The sequence below is a fragment of the Papio anubis genome, chromosome 13, assembly GCF_008728515.1.
Source record: "Papio anubis isolate 15944 chromosome 13, Panubis1.0, whole genome shotgun sequence".
Classification (NCBI taxonomy): Eukaryota; Metazoa; Chordata; class Mammalia; order Primates; family Cercopithecidae; genus Papio; species Papio anubis.
This window is the reverse complement of record NC_044988.1, coordinates 63,758,854-63,774,241: the sequence shown is the minus strand read 5'-3', so window position 1 is coordinate 63,774,241 and position 15,388 is coordinate 63,758,854. Positions and strand designations below refer to the sequence as shown.

General features: G+C 50.9%; 1 protein-coding gene across 3 annotated transcripts in view; it reads left to right on the top strand.

The window, feature by feature from the left end:
* Nucleotides 1-15,388, top strand: part of TLN1 (talin 1) — a 35,020-nt gene that overhangs the window by 10,396 nt on the left and 9,236 nt on the right. For all 3 annotated transcript variants that reach the window (XR_004178058.1, XM_003911524.5, XM_031654845.1), the window contains exons 10-38: nt 138-293; nt 1,026-1,127; nt 1,423-1,499; nt 1,713-1,893; nt 2,079-2,192; nt 2,305-2,413; nt 2,649-2,857; nt 3,021-3,119; nt 4,136-4,303; nt 4,482-4,776; nt 5,673-5,839; nt 7,049-7,177; nt 7,354-7,470; nt 7,545-7,658; nt 7,859-7,993; nt 8,147-8,275; nt 9,006-9,108; nt 9,260-9,468; nt 10,193-10,312; nt 10,525-10,722; nt 10,923-11,062; nt 11,235-11,328; nt 11,431-11,520; nt 11,634-11,756; nt 13,506-13,649; nt 14,098-14,259; nt 14,499-14,639; nt 14,734-14,915; nt 15,087-15,219. Coding sequence is in view for 2 of the 3 variants with exons in the window: in XM_003911524.5 (XP_003911573.2) it covers nt 138-293; nt 1,026-1,127; nt 1,423-1,499; nt 1,713-1,893; nt 2,079-2,192; nt 2,305-2,413; nt 2,649-2,857; nt 3,021-3,119; nt 4,136-4,303; nt 4,482-4,776; nt 5,673-5,839; nt 7,049-7,177; nt 7,354-7,470; nt 7,545-7,658; nt 7,859-7,993; nt 8,147-8,275; nt 9,006-9,108; nt 9,260-9,468; nt 10,193-10,312; nt 10,525-10,722; nt 10,923-11,062; nt 11,235-11,328; nt 11,431-11,520; nt 11,634-11,756; nt 13,506-13,649; nt 14,098-14,259; nt 14,499-14,639; nt 14,734-14,915; nt 15,087-15,219 (4,140 nt within the window). In the remaining variant the exon portion in view is untranslated. The remainder of the gene's footprint in view (nt 1-137; nt 294-1,025; nt 1,128-1,422; nt 1,500-1,712; nt 1,894-2,078; nt 2,193-2,304; nt 2,414-2,648; nt 2,858-3,020; nt 3,120-4,135; nt 4,304-4,481; nt 4,777-5,672; nt 5,840-7,048; nt 7,178-7,353; nt 7,471-7,544; nt 7,659-7,858; nt 7,994-8,146; nt 8,276-9,005; nt 9,109-9,259; nt 9,469-10,192; nt 10,313-10,524; nt 10,723-10,922; nt 11,063-11,234; nt 11,329-11,430; nt 11,521-11,633; nt 11,757-13,505; nt 13,650-14,097; nt 14,260-14,498; nt 14,640-14,733; nt 14,916-15,086; nt 15,220-15,388) is intronic.

Genomic DNA, 15,388 nt, shown 5'->3' with positions numbered 1-15,388 from the left:
CTCCCTACCCTGCATTTTCCCTTGTCCATTAGCCCTCCGGGCCACCTCAACATCCCCTATGGCTGCAAGCTGATCTGATCATTCACCTCTCATTTGACCTCTGACCTGTAACACCAGCACCAACCTCTGCCTCATAGGAAAAAATGAAAGGGAAGAACAAGCTAGTGCCCAGGCTTCTGGGCATCACCAAGGAGTGTGTGATGCGAGTGGATGAGAAAACCAAGGAAGTGATCCAGGAGTGGAACCTCACCAACATCAAACGCTGGGCTGCCTCTCCCAAAAGCTTCACCCTGGTGAGTCTGGGGACTCCAACAAGGAAGTGCTTTGGGAGTTTCAGAAAAGGGGCAGCTGCAGAGGTCTTTTCCCTCTCTTGGGGTAAGTATACTGAGTATTACTCCAGAAAAAAAGGAGGTTAGAGTAGATGGAGAATCTTCCTCTGGGAGAGTGTGAGGCTTAAATGAAATGGGTGACAGACTTATTCTTTAAAATCAGCAGAACAAAAATCTCATCAGCAAACTGAGATCACTGGAATTCTTGGGGGGTTGGTGAAAGGAAAAATGTGATAACCTCCCTGTTGCAGCAGCAGCTATGTACAGTGAATTTTTGACTTTATATTATAGGGTTATGAATTGAAAACTGATACCAACTTGATAAAGTACCCCAATGACAGAAATAGAAATTATAGGAAATGCTGTTTTTTCCCTTTTGGATACTACAGCCAACCTTAAAGTGTGGCCATTTAATGCCAAATATTATATCCTCCCAATTTTATCATCAGAGCAAAAATAAGAGACTTCGTAAATATGTATTTGAAACCATGTAGTGTAGAAGCCACTCCTCAGAAGTAAAAAATTTCCCTCCAAGGAGGAAAATAAAGAGGAGGTTCAAGAAAGGTGGGCATCTTCCAAGAGGGCTGTTGCACGGGAAGGCATCTCATCAGCTCAACCTTGGGCCTTCCATCCTAGCCTTTTCCATCCTGGATAGATTAGAGCTTTGCCACTGAGTCCACCACCTTGTCACCCTAGGATTTTGGAGATTACCAAGATGGCTACTACTCAGTACAGACAACTGAAGGGGAGCAGATTGCACAGCTCATTGCTGGCTACATTGATATCATCCTGAAGAAGGTGAGCACTGCCTGCCCCAGCCTTCTCCTTATCTCCCCTTGCCCTCTCCACAAGCCAGTCCTTTAGAAATGGGCACTCAGAATGCTTGAACCTGGGAGGCGAGGGTTGCAATAAGCCGAGATCATACCTCTGCACTTCAGCCTGGGTGACAGAGCCCTTTTTTGTCAAAAAAACAAAAAATGAAATGGGCACGTAGCTTCTGGAAAATGGCTGGTTGTGGAAACAAGAGGCTGCCTTTTCTCCACTTCCCTCTTCTTTAAGTATCCCAACTCTTGTTCCTTTTTTCTTCCTACAGAAAAAAAGCAAGGATCACTTTGGGCTGGAAGGAGATGAGGAGTCTACTATGCTGGAGGACTCAGTGTCCCCCAAAAAGTACGAAGGGAGTTGGGCTGATCCCATTTCCCAGGGGTAGAGAAGGCAAGGCCTGACTCTAAGGACTCTTGGGAGGTGGGGAGTCCTTAAAATGGTTATTTAACTAGTTGCAGGCTGTAGTGAAACCTCACACATCTGCAAAGGTCGTGTAACTGGGTGGGAGGGGTAGAGATGAGGAGTCCTCTGTGAGCTCAATAGTTCACCCCTCTACAGGTCAACAGTCCTGCAGCAGCAGTACAACCGGGTAGGGAAAGTGGAGCATGGCTCTGTGGCCCTGCCTGCCATCATGCGCTCTGGAGCCTCTGGTCCTGAGAATTTCCAGGTGGGCAGCATGCCCCCTGCCCAGCAGCAGATTACCAGCGGCCAGATGCACCGAGGACACATGCCTCCTCTGGTAAGTGTCCTATGTCTACCATGGTGCCAGGGCCCTTCTCTCACCCTCAGCTGGGCTGAGCCAGGAGTTAGGCAGTCTTTTCCCAGGTCCCTATTTGTATTCTCTCCTTAGCCCATGGTTCTCTTTTACCTTCTCTTTTCTCCAAACATCCATTCCAGTCCCTGTTTCTCCCCATTTGTCTTTAGACTTCGGCCCAGCAGGCACTCACTGGAACCATTAACTCCAGCATGCAGGCCGTGCAGGCTGCCCAGGCCACCCTGGATGACTTTGACACTCTGCCACCTCTTGGCCAGGATGCTGTAAGTATGGGATGGAGGAGAGGCCCGTGGTACTGAAGCTGAGACTCCAAGGGATAGGGATGAGGTGAACCAAACCAGGGCAGATCCTGAGGTCTTTTCCTCTCTCTTTCAGGCCTCTAAGGCCTGGCGTAAGAACAAGATGGATGAATCAAAGCATGAGATCCACTCTCAGGTAGATGCCATCACAGCTGGTACTGCGTCTGTGGTGAACCTGACAGCAGGTAGGCCGGATGCTAGCTTCCGGGTGTGTGATGGGGAGAGAGGATGTGAGTGTGCACAGGCATGCATGTGACTGGCTTCGTGTATGACTGTGCCTTGACTCATTGTGGAAGGGACTGTGTGTGTGCGTCTCTCCGTGGACGTGTGTGTGACTAACTGGGTGTGACTTTGCTCCTTCCCCAGCCCTTTGTCTGGCCTGTCCGTCTCTCATGTTCCTCTTTCTCCTTTTCCCCTTAGGGGACCCTGCTGAGACAGACTATACCGCAGTGGGCTGTGCAGTCACCACAATCTCCTCCAACCTGACGGAGATGTCCCGTGGGGTGAAGCTGCTGGCTGCCTTGCTGGAGGACGAAGGCGGCAGTGGCCGGCCCCTGTTGCAGGCAGCAAAGGGCCTTGCGGGGGCAGTGTCAGAACTGCTGCGCAGTGCGCAACCAGCCAGTGCTGAGGTCAGGGGCCACAGGGTTGGGCTAGGGCGGAGACAGGGTTCAAGCCCAAAGAGAAGGGACAATCCAAGCCACAGGATGGAAACCTGGGTCCCATGGGCCTGTGAGATGCACAGGCATGTGGGCAGGGGTTGGGCAGCTTCTGACTGGTGTTCACTCTCCACAGCCCCGTCAGAACCTGCTGCAAGCAGCTGGGAACGTGGGCCAGGCCAGTGGGGAGCTGTTGCAACAAATTGGGGAAAGTGATACTGACCCCCACTTCCAGGTTGGTGACTTACCCAACCCCCCAGAACCCCAGAATCTAGGAAGTAACTTCTGCTCCTGAATCTAGTTCCTAGTCCTGGCTTCTATGCATTGACCCCTAAAAACCAATATGATCCTCTATTTCCAGGGGATGATACTGGTAGCTTCTGATCTCTCTTTTAGGGGTTAGAATTCAGAACCTCTGAATCCAAACTTAACCTGCTGGTTTACTATTGGCCCTCATTTATTCTTTAGCCCCTTGTCATCTTTTCCCTCTCTTCCCCATACATAGCCCTTGCCCCAACTTGAGGACCCCCACAATGCTATAGACCATGCCACCCTGAGGATAGTGTTCCTCTAGCTCTCCCCCTTCCCACTCCATGCCAATATCCTCAGCTGACTTTTCACCCTGGATTTCCCGTGCAGATATGTGCATCCGGAGGGGCTGGGGTTCGATCTCCCCCCGATTCCCCTACGGTAACAGCCTCTGGCCTGGGCCTTCCCAGCTTTGTCCTCTCTGAGCCGCATACACTCGTTTCTGTACTTCTCCCTCAGTCTCCTAGGGGACCAGAACTTGGTGGGAGATGAAGAGGCCTGGCGAAGGCAGGCTTTGGGATATGGGATCAGGTAGCGTAGTACAGGGACTTGCTCCCAAGATTCCAGGATGACCACTTCCAATCCAAGATCAAGAAGTGAAGTAAAGAAGCTGGGGGTGAAGGGATCCCAGGAGATACCTCCTCTCCTCACCCCATTGTAACAGTGCCACCCCGTTCTTTCCCCATCATCATCGAGTGTATCCGCCTCATGTGTGTCTCCATTTGGTGTAGGCTGTATTTCTCTCAGTGTGGGTTTGTTCTTCAGTGGAGGTTCTGTCCTGCTGGGTGCTCAGGGCAGTGGCTCGGGGTAGATTCTGATTGCTTCTGCGTGCGCTCTCCTTTGATTGGATTAGTGGGAATAATGAAGCAGCTTACGCCTCTGAGAAGTGTCTGTGAATCCCAAGCCTGATCTCAGGTCATGCTAACTGCTGTTTTCTTACAGGACGTGCTAATGCAGCTTGCCAAAGCTGTGGCAAGTGCTGCAGCTGCCCTGGTCCTCAAGGCCAAGAGTGTGGCCCAGCGGACAGAGGACTCGGGACTTCAGACCCAAGTTATTGCTGCAGCAACACAGTGTGCCCTGTCCACTTCCCAACTAGTGGCCTGTACTAAGGTGAGCCCCAAAGGTTGCTCTAGTCTGTGCTGAGGGGTGATACTACCACATACATGTGAGCCTCTCATTTTATTTCTTTGGCTCTAGAGGCCTCCTCACTCATCCCAGTTACTGCTATGAGCAGCACACTCTACTTCCTTTCCCTTGCCTACATCTCTGACATTCACTTTACCTACAGGTGGTGGCACCTACAATCAGCTCACCTGTCTGCCAAGAACAACTGGTGGAGGCTGGACGACTGGTAGCCAAAGCCGTGGAGGGCTGTGTGTCTGCTTCCCAGGCAGCTACAGAGGATGGGCAACTGTTGCGAGGGGTAGGAGCAGCAGCCACAGCTGTCACCCAGGCCCTGAATGAGCTGCTGCAGCATGTGAAGGCCCATGCCACAGGGGCTGGGCCTGCTGGCCGTTATGACCAGGCCACTGACACCATCCTTACTGTCACTGAGAACATCTTTAGCTCCATGGGTGATGCTGGTAAGACACCCACCCCCAGGAAAACAAAAAACCCCACTAGGGTTCCCTAAGCCCACTGGACATCATCCCCTTGCGGACCCAACCACTTCACCCCAAGAAACTCAGCACAGTGTGGGCTTGCCAGCCACACAACCATAGGCTCATCATTAAAGCTCTCTGAACCCTCTGCTTCCTCTCCTGTAAAAGGAATATTAGGCCGGGCGCGGTGGCTCAAGCCTGTAATCCCAGCACTTTGGGAGGCCAAGACGGGCGGATCACGAGGTCAGGAGATCGAGACCATCCTGGCTAACACGGTGAAACCCCGTCTCTACTAAAAATACAAAAAAAACTAGCCGGGCGAGGTGGCGGGCGCCTGTAGTCCCAGCTACTCGGGAGGCTGAGGCAGGAGAATGGCGTGAACCCGGGAGGCGGAGCTTGCAGTGAGCTGAGATCCGGCCACTACACTCCAGCCTGGGCGACAGAGCGAGACTCCGTCTCAGAAAAAAAAAAAAAAAAAAAAGGAATATTAAGTTCTCTACCTTCCCTGGAGCATTTAAAGAATATACCAAAGTATGCACAAAAATATATAGAAAGTGACATGAAAGTGGTATAGCCTTCCCTACTGTACCCCTGACCCCAAAAGTTTTCAGAGAGTGTCTCGTCTTCTCAAGGCTACTGGCTGAAAATACCCATTGGAGACTGTCCTCCCATAAGAACCCACTGGAGAATCTGTTTTTCTCAAGATCCTAAACGCAGAAAAAAACCCCAAAGAAATCATGCAAGAGCTTTTGCCAGTCTCTTTTCTGTCCCTAAAGCCCCCGTCTACCTTGTCTACACCACTTTTCTCCACCTTTGTCCCCACCCCTGACACCTCAGTATCTCTGGCTTCCTTGCCTGACTATACCCTGTGCTCTCAGGGGAGATGGTGCGACAGGCCCGCATCCTGGCCCAAGCCACATCTGACTTGGTCAATGCCATCAAGGCCGATGCTGAGGGGGAAAGTGATCTGGAGAACTCCCGCAAGCTCTTAAGTGCTGCCAAGATCCTAGCTGATGCCACAGCCAAGATGGTAGAGGCTGCCAAGGTACAAAGTCTTCTGTGCACACCCCCAGACTGGGCCCTGGAGGGAAGTAGAGAGGTCCAGATGGTCACCCTCATCTGATAGGGGAGACCCAGGAAAAGCAGAAAATACAAGAGGACAAGTAGAGGAGCACTCAGGAAGTGAATGAGCCCTAAGGCTGCGGGTGAGCCATGGCCCAGGTTTTTTTGTTTTTTTTTTTTTTTTTTTTTTTTAAAGAGGTAGTCTCACTATTGTTGCCCAGGCTTGTCTCAAACTCTTGGACTCCCAAAGTGTTGGGATTACAGGCGTGAGCCACCGCACCTGGCCTAAAATTATTTTTTAATTGACATAATTTTACATATTCATGAGGTACACAGTGACATTTAAATACATACATAGTAATCAGATCAGAGTAATTAACATAGCCAGCATTTATCCAAATATTTATCATTTGTGTTGGGAACATTCAGTATTCTCCAACTATTTGAGACTATATAATATATTATTCTTAATTTTAGTCATCCTACAGTAGTGTAGAACGCTAGAACTTACTCCTATCTAGCTGTAATTTTGTGTCCTTTAATAAATATCTCCCATTCCTCTGTAGTAGGCAACCGGATCCTTTTTCTTTAAGTCCAAGGTCTTCTATTCCTATTTTTACCTTCTTTGCTGCTAGCCTGCCTGGGATTCCTCTCCTTCTTGGTCTCCCCTGTGAATACACATAGGCATTCAGTCTCCGGGGCCTCTGCTGCCAGCGGTACAGAGAAAGACAAGGCAGTAGGACACTGAGACACCAGGATGCAGAGAACCATCAGAAAGAAGCCCAGATGATTCCTAGGCCCCCTGGGCTCTGGGGCTTTTTAGTTGGCAGGAGTAAGCAGGTCCCCTGCTTTAGTATTCCTGAGATGCCTGCTCTAAACTGAGTCCTCCTTTGCCCAGGGAGCCCCCCTACTCATCTCACTCATGTGTGGTATTCCCCAAGGAGGGGAAGGCAAAACAATTCCACCTTAAGAAAGGATTTCAGCATCCAGTGGGAATCCTAGCCCCCTGAGATTTCCCATTGACCTTCATGAGGCAGCTCCTCTCAAAGGTGATTGTTTTTTGGTGGGGCCAGTTAGAGATGACTTCAGGAAAATACGTGAATTTTAAACCGAGTCTAGAGAAGTGAGAGAGGAGCTTCTTTAGGATCCACAGGAGAGCTGGGTGATGACTCTCTTTCCACCTCTCCCACAGGGAGCAGCCGCCTACCCTGACAGTGAGGAGCAGCAGCAGCGGCTGCGGGAGGCAGCTGAGGGGCTGCGCATGGCCACCAATGCAGCCGCGCAGAATGCCATCAAGAAAAAGCTGGTGCAGCGCCTGGAGGTGAGGCTGGGAGTTTCACCAGGAGCAAGAGAGAGTGTGGGTGCTGTGGGAGGCATTAACTGGAAGGGAGGTGCGGAGAGTAAGTTCATATGTCCTTGGGGCATAGCCTGGGCAAGGTAGGCCAGGGACTGGGCATGGGAATCCATGGGCTTGGTCTGACTACTCTGTCTTCACAGCATGCAGCCAAGCAGGCTGCAGCCTCAGCCACACAGACCATCGCTGCAGCTCAGCATGCAGCCTCTACCCCCAAGGCCTCTGCCGGCCCCCAGCCCCTGCTGGTGCAGAGCTGCAAGGTAAGACTCTAGGAAGCATGTGGGAGTGGGAAGAGGGAGACTTGTGCGTCTCTTATGACATTTTTCACCTACAGGCAGTGGCAGAGCAGATTCCGCTGCTGGTGCAGGGTGTCCGAGGAAGCCAAGCCCAGCCTGACAGCCCCAGCACTCAGCTTGCCCTCATTGCTGCCAGCCAGAGCTTTCTGCAGGCAAGGCACCCTCTCCGCACTTCTCTGACCTGACCTTCCCACCTTTCTAAGCCTCCATCTCCCATAGTTTGAATCTCTGCCAACAGCCTCTTTCCCAATACCAAGCCCCAGTGTTCCCTACGTCTTGATCATCATCAGTCCTTGTACCCAAGTCCAGAGGGAGGATGGCACGCTTCATCCACCTGCCTATTCCCCAACAGCCAGGTGGGAAGATGGTGGCAGCTGCAAAGGCCTCAGTGCCAACGATTCAGGACCAGGCTTCAGCCATGCAGCTGAGTCAGTGTGCCAAGAACCTGGGCACCGCGCTGGCTGAACTCCGGACAGCTGCCCAGAAGGTATGGAAGCTGGTTGTGGCTTTGGAAGATGAGGCTGGAGTCCTGTAATGAGAGGAAATCTGTGCAGAATAACCCGATACGTGGATAATTGTGTGATCAGAGGCATTGGTGAGACACAGCAGGACCTCCTACACCCAAAACCCTTTCTTACAGGCTCAGGAAGCATGTGGACCTTTGGAGATGGATTCTGCCCTGAGTTTGGTACAGAATCTAGAGAAAGATCTACAGGAAGTGAAGGCGGCGGCTCGAGATGGCAAGCTTAAACCCTTACCTGGGGAGACGGTAAGTATGTTTAAGACCTCATTCTTACTCAAATCCTAAAGTCTTCCTTCCCCTCCGTGCCCCTGAGCTGCTCAAAACCTTTCCTCCCTCCCTCCCTCCCTTTCTTCCTTCCTTCCTTTTTTATATTCTCTTTCTTTCTCTCGTTTCTTTTTCTTTTCTCTTTCTCTCCTTCCTTCCTTCCTTCTCTTTCTTTCTTTCTCTTTCTCTTGTTTCTCCTTCCTTCCTTATTTCTTCCTTCCTTTCTTTCTTCCTTCCTCTCTTCTTCATTTCCTTTCCTTTCCCTTCTTTCCTTTCCTCTTTCCTTTTCTCTTTTCTTTTTCTTTCTTTTATTTCTTTTTTTTTTTCTTGATGGAGTCTCGCTCTGTCGCCTAAACTGTAGTGCAGTTGTGCAATCTCAGCTCACTGCAACCTCCACCTCCTGGGTTCAAGCCATCCTCCTGCCTTAGCCTCTTGAGTAGCTGGAATTACAGGCATGCGCCACCATGCCTGGCTAATTTTTATATTTTTAGTAGAGATGGGGTTTTGCCATGTTGCCCAGGCTGGTCTTGAACTCCTGACCTCAGCTGATCCACCTGCCTCGGCCTCCCAAAGTGCTAGGATTATAGGTGTGAGCCATCGCACCCAGCCCAAAACCTTTATTTAAATTGCCACCTGTCCCCAAGTACCTTCTCAGGTTCCTTCTCCTCACCTCCTCCTTTCTCAAGTCCAGTTCTTCCCCCTTCATCCTTAGATGGAGAAGTGTGCCCAGGACCTGGGCAACAGCACCAAAGCCGTGAGCTCCGCCATCGCCCAGCTACTGGGAGAGGTTGCCCAGGGCAATGAGAATTATGCAGGTATGTGGGCAGAGGGCCAGGCATGGGGCATATTGTGAGGGAGGTAGGAAAATGGGAGCTGGATGAGGGATGGGACTGACAGAGGAAACCACTGGAATCAGGGCCTGGCAATGAAGGCACCTTCCCTTCCCTCTTCTCCTCATCTCCCCAGGTATTGCAGCTCGGGATGTGGCAGGTGGGCTGCGGTCACTGGCCCAGGCCGCTAGGGGAGTTGCTGCACTGACGTCAGATCCTGCAGTGCAGGCCATTGTACTTGACACGGCCAGTGATGTGCTGGACAAAGCTAGCAGCCTTATTGAGGAGGCGAAAAAGGCAGCTGGCCATCCAGGGGACCCTGAGAGCCAGCAGCGGCTTGCCCAGGTCAGGTATTGGGGAGGGGCCGCTCCCTCCCTCTCCCTCTCCCTCTCCCCCAGGTTCCTTCATAAGGCCCACCCTGATTGAGGCCAAAGCTTCTAAGCCTCGTCCGCACTGACAGAGCGATGTCTTCTCGTGTCTGCTCTTGAGAGCCCCTCTGTGGATTCCACCCTTATGTTCTCTTGGTCTTTTATTTTTTTTATTTTATTTTTTTTTTTGAGATGGAGTTTCGCTCTTGCCCAGGCTGGAGTGCAATGGCGCAATCTTGGCTCACTTCAATCTCCACCTCCTGGGTTCAAGTGATTCTCCTGCCTCAGCCTCCCTAGTAGCTGGGACTGCAGGCACGTACCACCACACCCAGCTAATTTTTGTATTTTTTTTAGTAGAGAAAGGGCTTCACCATGTTGGTCAGGATGGTCTCGATCTCTTGACCTCGTGATCCGCCCGCCTCGACCTCACATAGTGCCGGGATTACAGGCGTCAGCCACCGTGCCCAGCCCTCTTGGTCTTGTAGAAGTGTCTCAGTTGGATTCAGTCATGGGCCAAGCTAAACACCAAGTTTGGGGAAGTTTAATTACTGTCACTTGAAAGCCTAACCTCAGCCTGTTCACCTACAATGCTTTTTTCACTTTCAGAGGCAGTAGAGCTAGTCATCTCCCAGGTCTCATGAATGGAGGCGATCACTCAAATTTTTTTCACTTGGGCAACCCTGTCTCCTTTCTCACCCCAGGTGGCTAAAGCAGTGACCCAGGCTCTGAACCGCTGTGTCAGCTGCCTACCTGGCCAGCGCGATGTGGATAATGCCCTGAGGGCAGTTGGAGATGCCAGCAAGCGACTCCTGAGTGACTCGGTAGGAGGACGGTAGGGGGTGGGGGAACATAGGAGTCAAAGAATGCCAGGCCTCTCCTTCTTCCCTCTCGGTTGTCCTTTGACCCTGACTTCCCAGATCTGTCCCCTGTCATTACTCCCAGGCTATGTGCCCACCTTTTCAGCCCTCCTTTACGAAACTTCTCCCTGCATCATTCCCCGTTCTTCTGTCTGACTTCCCCTCTCACCCTGCAGCTTCCTCCTAGCACTGGGACATTTCAAGAAGCTCAGAGCCGGTTGAATGAAGCGGCTGCTGGGCTGAATCAGGCAGCCACAGAACTGGTGCAGGCCTCTCGGGGAACCCCTCAGGACCTGGCTCGAGCCTCAGGCCGATTTGGACAGGACTTCAGCACCTTCCTGGAAGCGGGTGTGGAGATGGCAGGCCAGGCTCCGGTATGAAGAGGCAGAGGGTCTGGTTGAATGGTTCCCACTAAGGGTTAGATAGGAGGCAGTTGGGTGACCAGTCCTGACTTGCTCCTGGCTCCCTTCCCTCCCCAGTCTCTAGCACTACTTGAGTGTCTGGGAAAGAAGATCCCTTTTAGAGACAGATAAGAAAGGACAGGACAATGCATTGACCTTGTCAACTTCAACAGAGCCAGGAGGACCGAGCCCAAGTTGTGTCCAACTTGAAGGGCATCTCCATGTCTTCAAGCAAACTTCTTCTGGCTGCCAAGGCCCTGTCCACGGACCCTGCTGCCCCTAACCTCAAGAGTCAGCTGGCTGCAGCTGCCAGGTAAATAGTTGCTGACATGCCCAGCCCTGGACTGTGTGAGAGAGACTGGGGAGCAGGCAGTTCATGAGAGCTTCCCGGCTTAAGAGTGGCTATAGGCAAAAGATAAATACTTATATAGGACCCAGAAATGATGACCTATTCACCTATTCACTCAACTTTCTGTCCCTCCCAGGGCAGTAACTGACAGTATCAATCAGCTCATCACTATGTGCACCCAGCAGGCACCCGGCCAGAAGGAGTGTGATAATGCCCTGCGGGAATTGGAGGTAGGCACATGGCAGGCTGATGGCATTGAGGTTGAGGGAAGTGTTCTGGTTTTGGGTCTGAGGGAGGTGTCTTGGATCTCACTTTGCCCTCCCCCTACACAGACAGTCCGGGAACTCCTGGAGAACCCAGTCCAGCCCATCAATGACATGTCCTACTTTGGTTGCCTGGACAGTGTAATGGAGAACTCAAAGGTCAGCACAGCCAGGAACTCGGAGGAGAGAGGGCGGTAGGATGGAGCTAACCAGATGCTGCCCTGGGGTTCTGAGAACACGCTGTGACTCCCCTGATGTCCTCTGTTCCTCAGGTGCTGGGCGAGGCTATGACTGGCATCTCCCAAAATGCCAAGAATGGAAATCTGCCAGAGTTTGGAGAGGCCATTTCCACAGCCTCAAAGGCACTTTGTGGCTTCACAGAGGCAGCTGCACAGGTTATTTTCCTGAGATGGGTTCCTTGAATGGCCCCTACTTTCTTTACCCTGTCTCCTCTCAGCCTGACATATCTGTAGATAAATCAAGAAGTTTATGTTTGCAAAGCCAGCTCTGTGGTGTGGGTTGTCCTCCTGAAGTGGAGACACTTGTCAGCAATTACTGAACATCAACAGTTCTGATTGCTGTAATTCCTGAACCCTGGTACTTTGGTTAGGATTACACTGCCCAACCATGAGGCCTTTTCCAGCTGGCTTTCTCAAAATATACTAATTAGCTTATACAAACCATTTTTTCATCTAATTACTACTTTTTTTTTTTTTTTTTTTTGGAGATGGAGTCTCGCTCTGTTGCCCAGGCTGGAGTGCAGTGGCGTGATCTCCGCCCACTGCAAGCTCTGCCTCCCAGGTTCACGCCATTCTCCTGCCCCAGCTTCCTGAGTAGCTGGGACTACAGGCACTTCCCACCACGCCTGGCTAATTTTTTGTATTTTTTTTTTTAGTAGAGACGGGGTTTCACCATGTCAGCCAGGATGGTTTCGATCTCCTGACCTCATGATCTGCCCACCTCGGTCTCCCAAAGTGCTGGGATTACAGGCGTGAGCCACCGTGCCCGGCTGTAATGACTACTTTCTTAAAATAGTACTAGTGACAAAATTTCTAGTTACTTGAGTCATCACTTAACTTTGCCTTTTTCCACATTATCAAGTATAAAACTACCTATTAACTCTAAAGTATTTTGCTTTAGTATATGAATCCTTAAAACAAACTGGCATGAGAGTTCGCCTCAGACTGTTTTCCCTGAAAGCCTACCATCCTAGCCCTCCATCTCCACCACCTCCCTGTGCCCTGTCAGAATGGGTCCCTTGCTCTAAGTGGCTTGAGGTTTTTTTTGTTTTTTTTTTTTTGTTTTTTTGTTTGTTTGTTTTTGTTTGTTTGCTTTTTGAGATGGAGTCTCACTCTGTCACCAGGCTGGAGTGCAGAGGCACAATCTCGGCTCACTACAACCTCCGCCTCCCGGGTTCAAGAGATTCTCCTACCTCAGCCTCCCAAGTAGTTGGGACTACAGGTGTGCACCACCACACCCGCCTAATTTTTGTATTTTTAGTAAGAGGGGGTTTCACTAAACCTCTTTGTTGTTTGTTTGTTTTTTCCCCCAACTTGTGAAAATGCATAGAGGAAAAAGCAAAGCTAATGTGTATTGATTGAAGTATGAATCAAACATTAGGATGTTGTTTCCATCATAAAAACGGCTTTTTAATCCCTCCCTTCCCTTTCCAAAAATACCTGCTGCATGGAGGTGCTGTAAATGTGAATTAGCCTAATAATCTTCATCAGTTTTGAACTGTCTTTAAAAGAGGCTTTGCTTGTGTGCACGAAGGTGTATATTTGTATTTCACTCTTAAACTTTTTACCGCTACTTAAAGTAAGCCATACTTTTTACTCTAAGACCCAGCATACACAAACATATCTAAATAGAGATTTGATAAAAACCCTTGTTATATAGTTTTCCTTTTGATTAACTTTTTTAATCTTCTGAAATGCTTGAATATACTTAATGAAACAGGAGAGTATTTTTTTTCTTCTTTACAGTATAACCATAGTTTGCTAATGTATCTCCACTCATGGAGAACTCTGAAAAATAAGCCCTGTTCTCTAAACTTACCTCTGCTCTCTTTTGTCCCTGCTATCACTATTCATTTCCCACCTGCAATCTTTATTCCTCACCCCAACCCCCTTTTCTCTTCCTAGGCTGCATATCTGGTTGGTGTCTCTGACCCCAATAGTCAAGCTGGACAGCAAGGGCTGGTGGAGCCCACACAGTTTGCCCGTGCAAACCAGGCAATTCAGATGGCCTGCCACAGTTTGGGAGAGCCTGGCTGTACCCAGGCCCAGGTAACTCAAGGGAATAGGGACCACAGGCAAGTCTGGGAAAGGGCAGACCAACCCCGTGGAGTAGAGGGAGGTGAGGCATGTGGGAAAGAAGGCAGGGACCCATCTCTGACCTTGCACACACGGCTTCTCTTTGAGTAACTATCTTTTTCTGCCATGGGTCTCATCATTTTTCAGTTACTGCTAAATTCACAACTTCTCTGTAGATGTTCGAGGTTACTCTCCCACCAGCCCTCTTATGGCTTCTCTGTTAGTATGTCTTTCCTCTCCCATGCCCAGTTCATCTTTGGGTGTCTCTGTCTCCTAGATCTTGACTTTTCAGGTGACTCTGTTTTTCCTGTTTTGACTCCCCAGGGTATTGCTCTCCATCCTCTGACCCTAAAATGGCTCCTCCTTGGGTATGTACACCTCCTTCCTGCCCTCATTGTGGCTCTTCCACGTGTCTCCTCAGGTGCTCTCCGCAGCCACCATTGTGGCCAAACACACCTCTGCACTGTGTAACAGCTGTCGCCTGGCTTCTGCCCGTACCGCCAATCCTACTGCCAAGCGCCAGTTTGTACAGTCAGCCAAGGAGGTGGCCAACAGCACAGCTAATCTTGTCAAGACCATCAAGGTTCCCAGTGCTTGAATTCCCAGCCTCTCCCTGACCTGTCCAATCTCTCCCGAGTCCCCCAGTTATTCTCTGAGGCCTTCTACCAAATCCCCTCTGCCTGAGCCCAAACTCTTTCTATCCAGACTGACCCCCTAGCCTCTCCCCAAATCCTTTAAGTCCTGGGAAGGAGACCTGGACTTCACTTCCTGTACCCCCTATGCCTGCATCCCAAGTCCTGAGAGCCTCTCTGTCACTTCTAGGCGCTAGATGGGGCCTTCACAGAGGAGAACCGTGCCCAGTGCCGAGCAGCAACAGCCCCTCTGCTGGAGGCTGTGGACAATCTGAGTGCCTTTGCGTCCAACCCTGAGTTCTCCAGCATTCCTGCCCAGATCAGCCCTGAGGTGAGGCGATGTGAAGGGGGACCTGACAGGCCAGCTTATCACCTCATCTTCCAGGGAATCCTGAGACTTACCTTCCTGCCTCGCCTCTCCCCAGGGTCGGGCTGCCATGGAGCCCATTGTGATATCTGCCAAGACAATGTTAGAGAGTGCTGGGGGACTCATCCAGACAGCCCGGGCCCTCGCAGTCAATCCCCGGGACCCCCCGAGCTGGTCAGTGCTGGCCGGCCACTCCCGTACTGTCTCAGACTCCATCAAGAAGCTAATTACAAGCATGAGGTACTGAGGGGTGGAGAACCAGTGTGGCTGGGGGGCACACATTGTGGCAGAATGGAGGATGGGCACTTAAGTGCAATTAGATGGGATGGTGTTGGGAGGATATAGGGGAAGGATAGGCTGGCCTTGCACTAGGGGATGTTCTTGGTGTTGGAGCCCCTGATGTGTCTGCAGGGACAAGGCTCCAGGGCAGCTGGAGTGTGAAGCGGCCATTGCAGGTCTGAACAGTTGTCTACGGGACCTAGACCAGGCTTCCCTCGCTGCAGTCAGCCAGCAGCTTGCTCCCCGTGAGGGAATCTCTCAAGAGGTGAGGGGGAGAGGGTTATATGGAAAGATGTGTCTAGGAAGAGAAATGTCAGACTCAAAGAAGCTGGGGGATCATGGAGTGGCTTCTTAGGACATCAAAGGGCTAGGATGTGCCAAGGAGGGTTAGGGTATTCAGTATGAAAGGAAGAGCAGTCCTGTGTAGCCAGAGG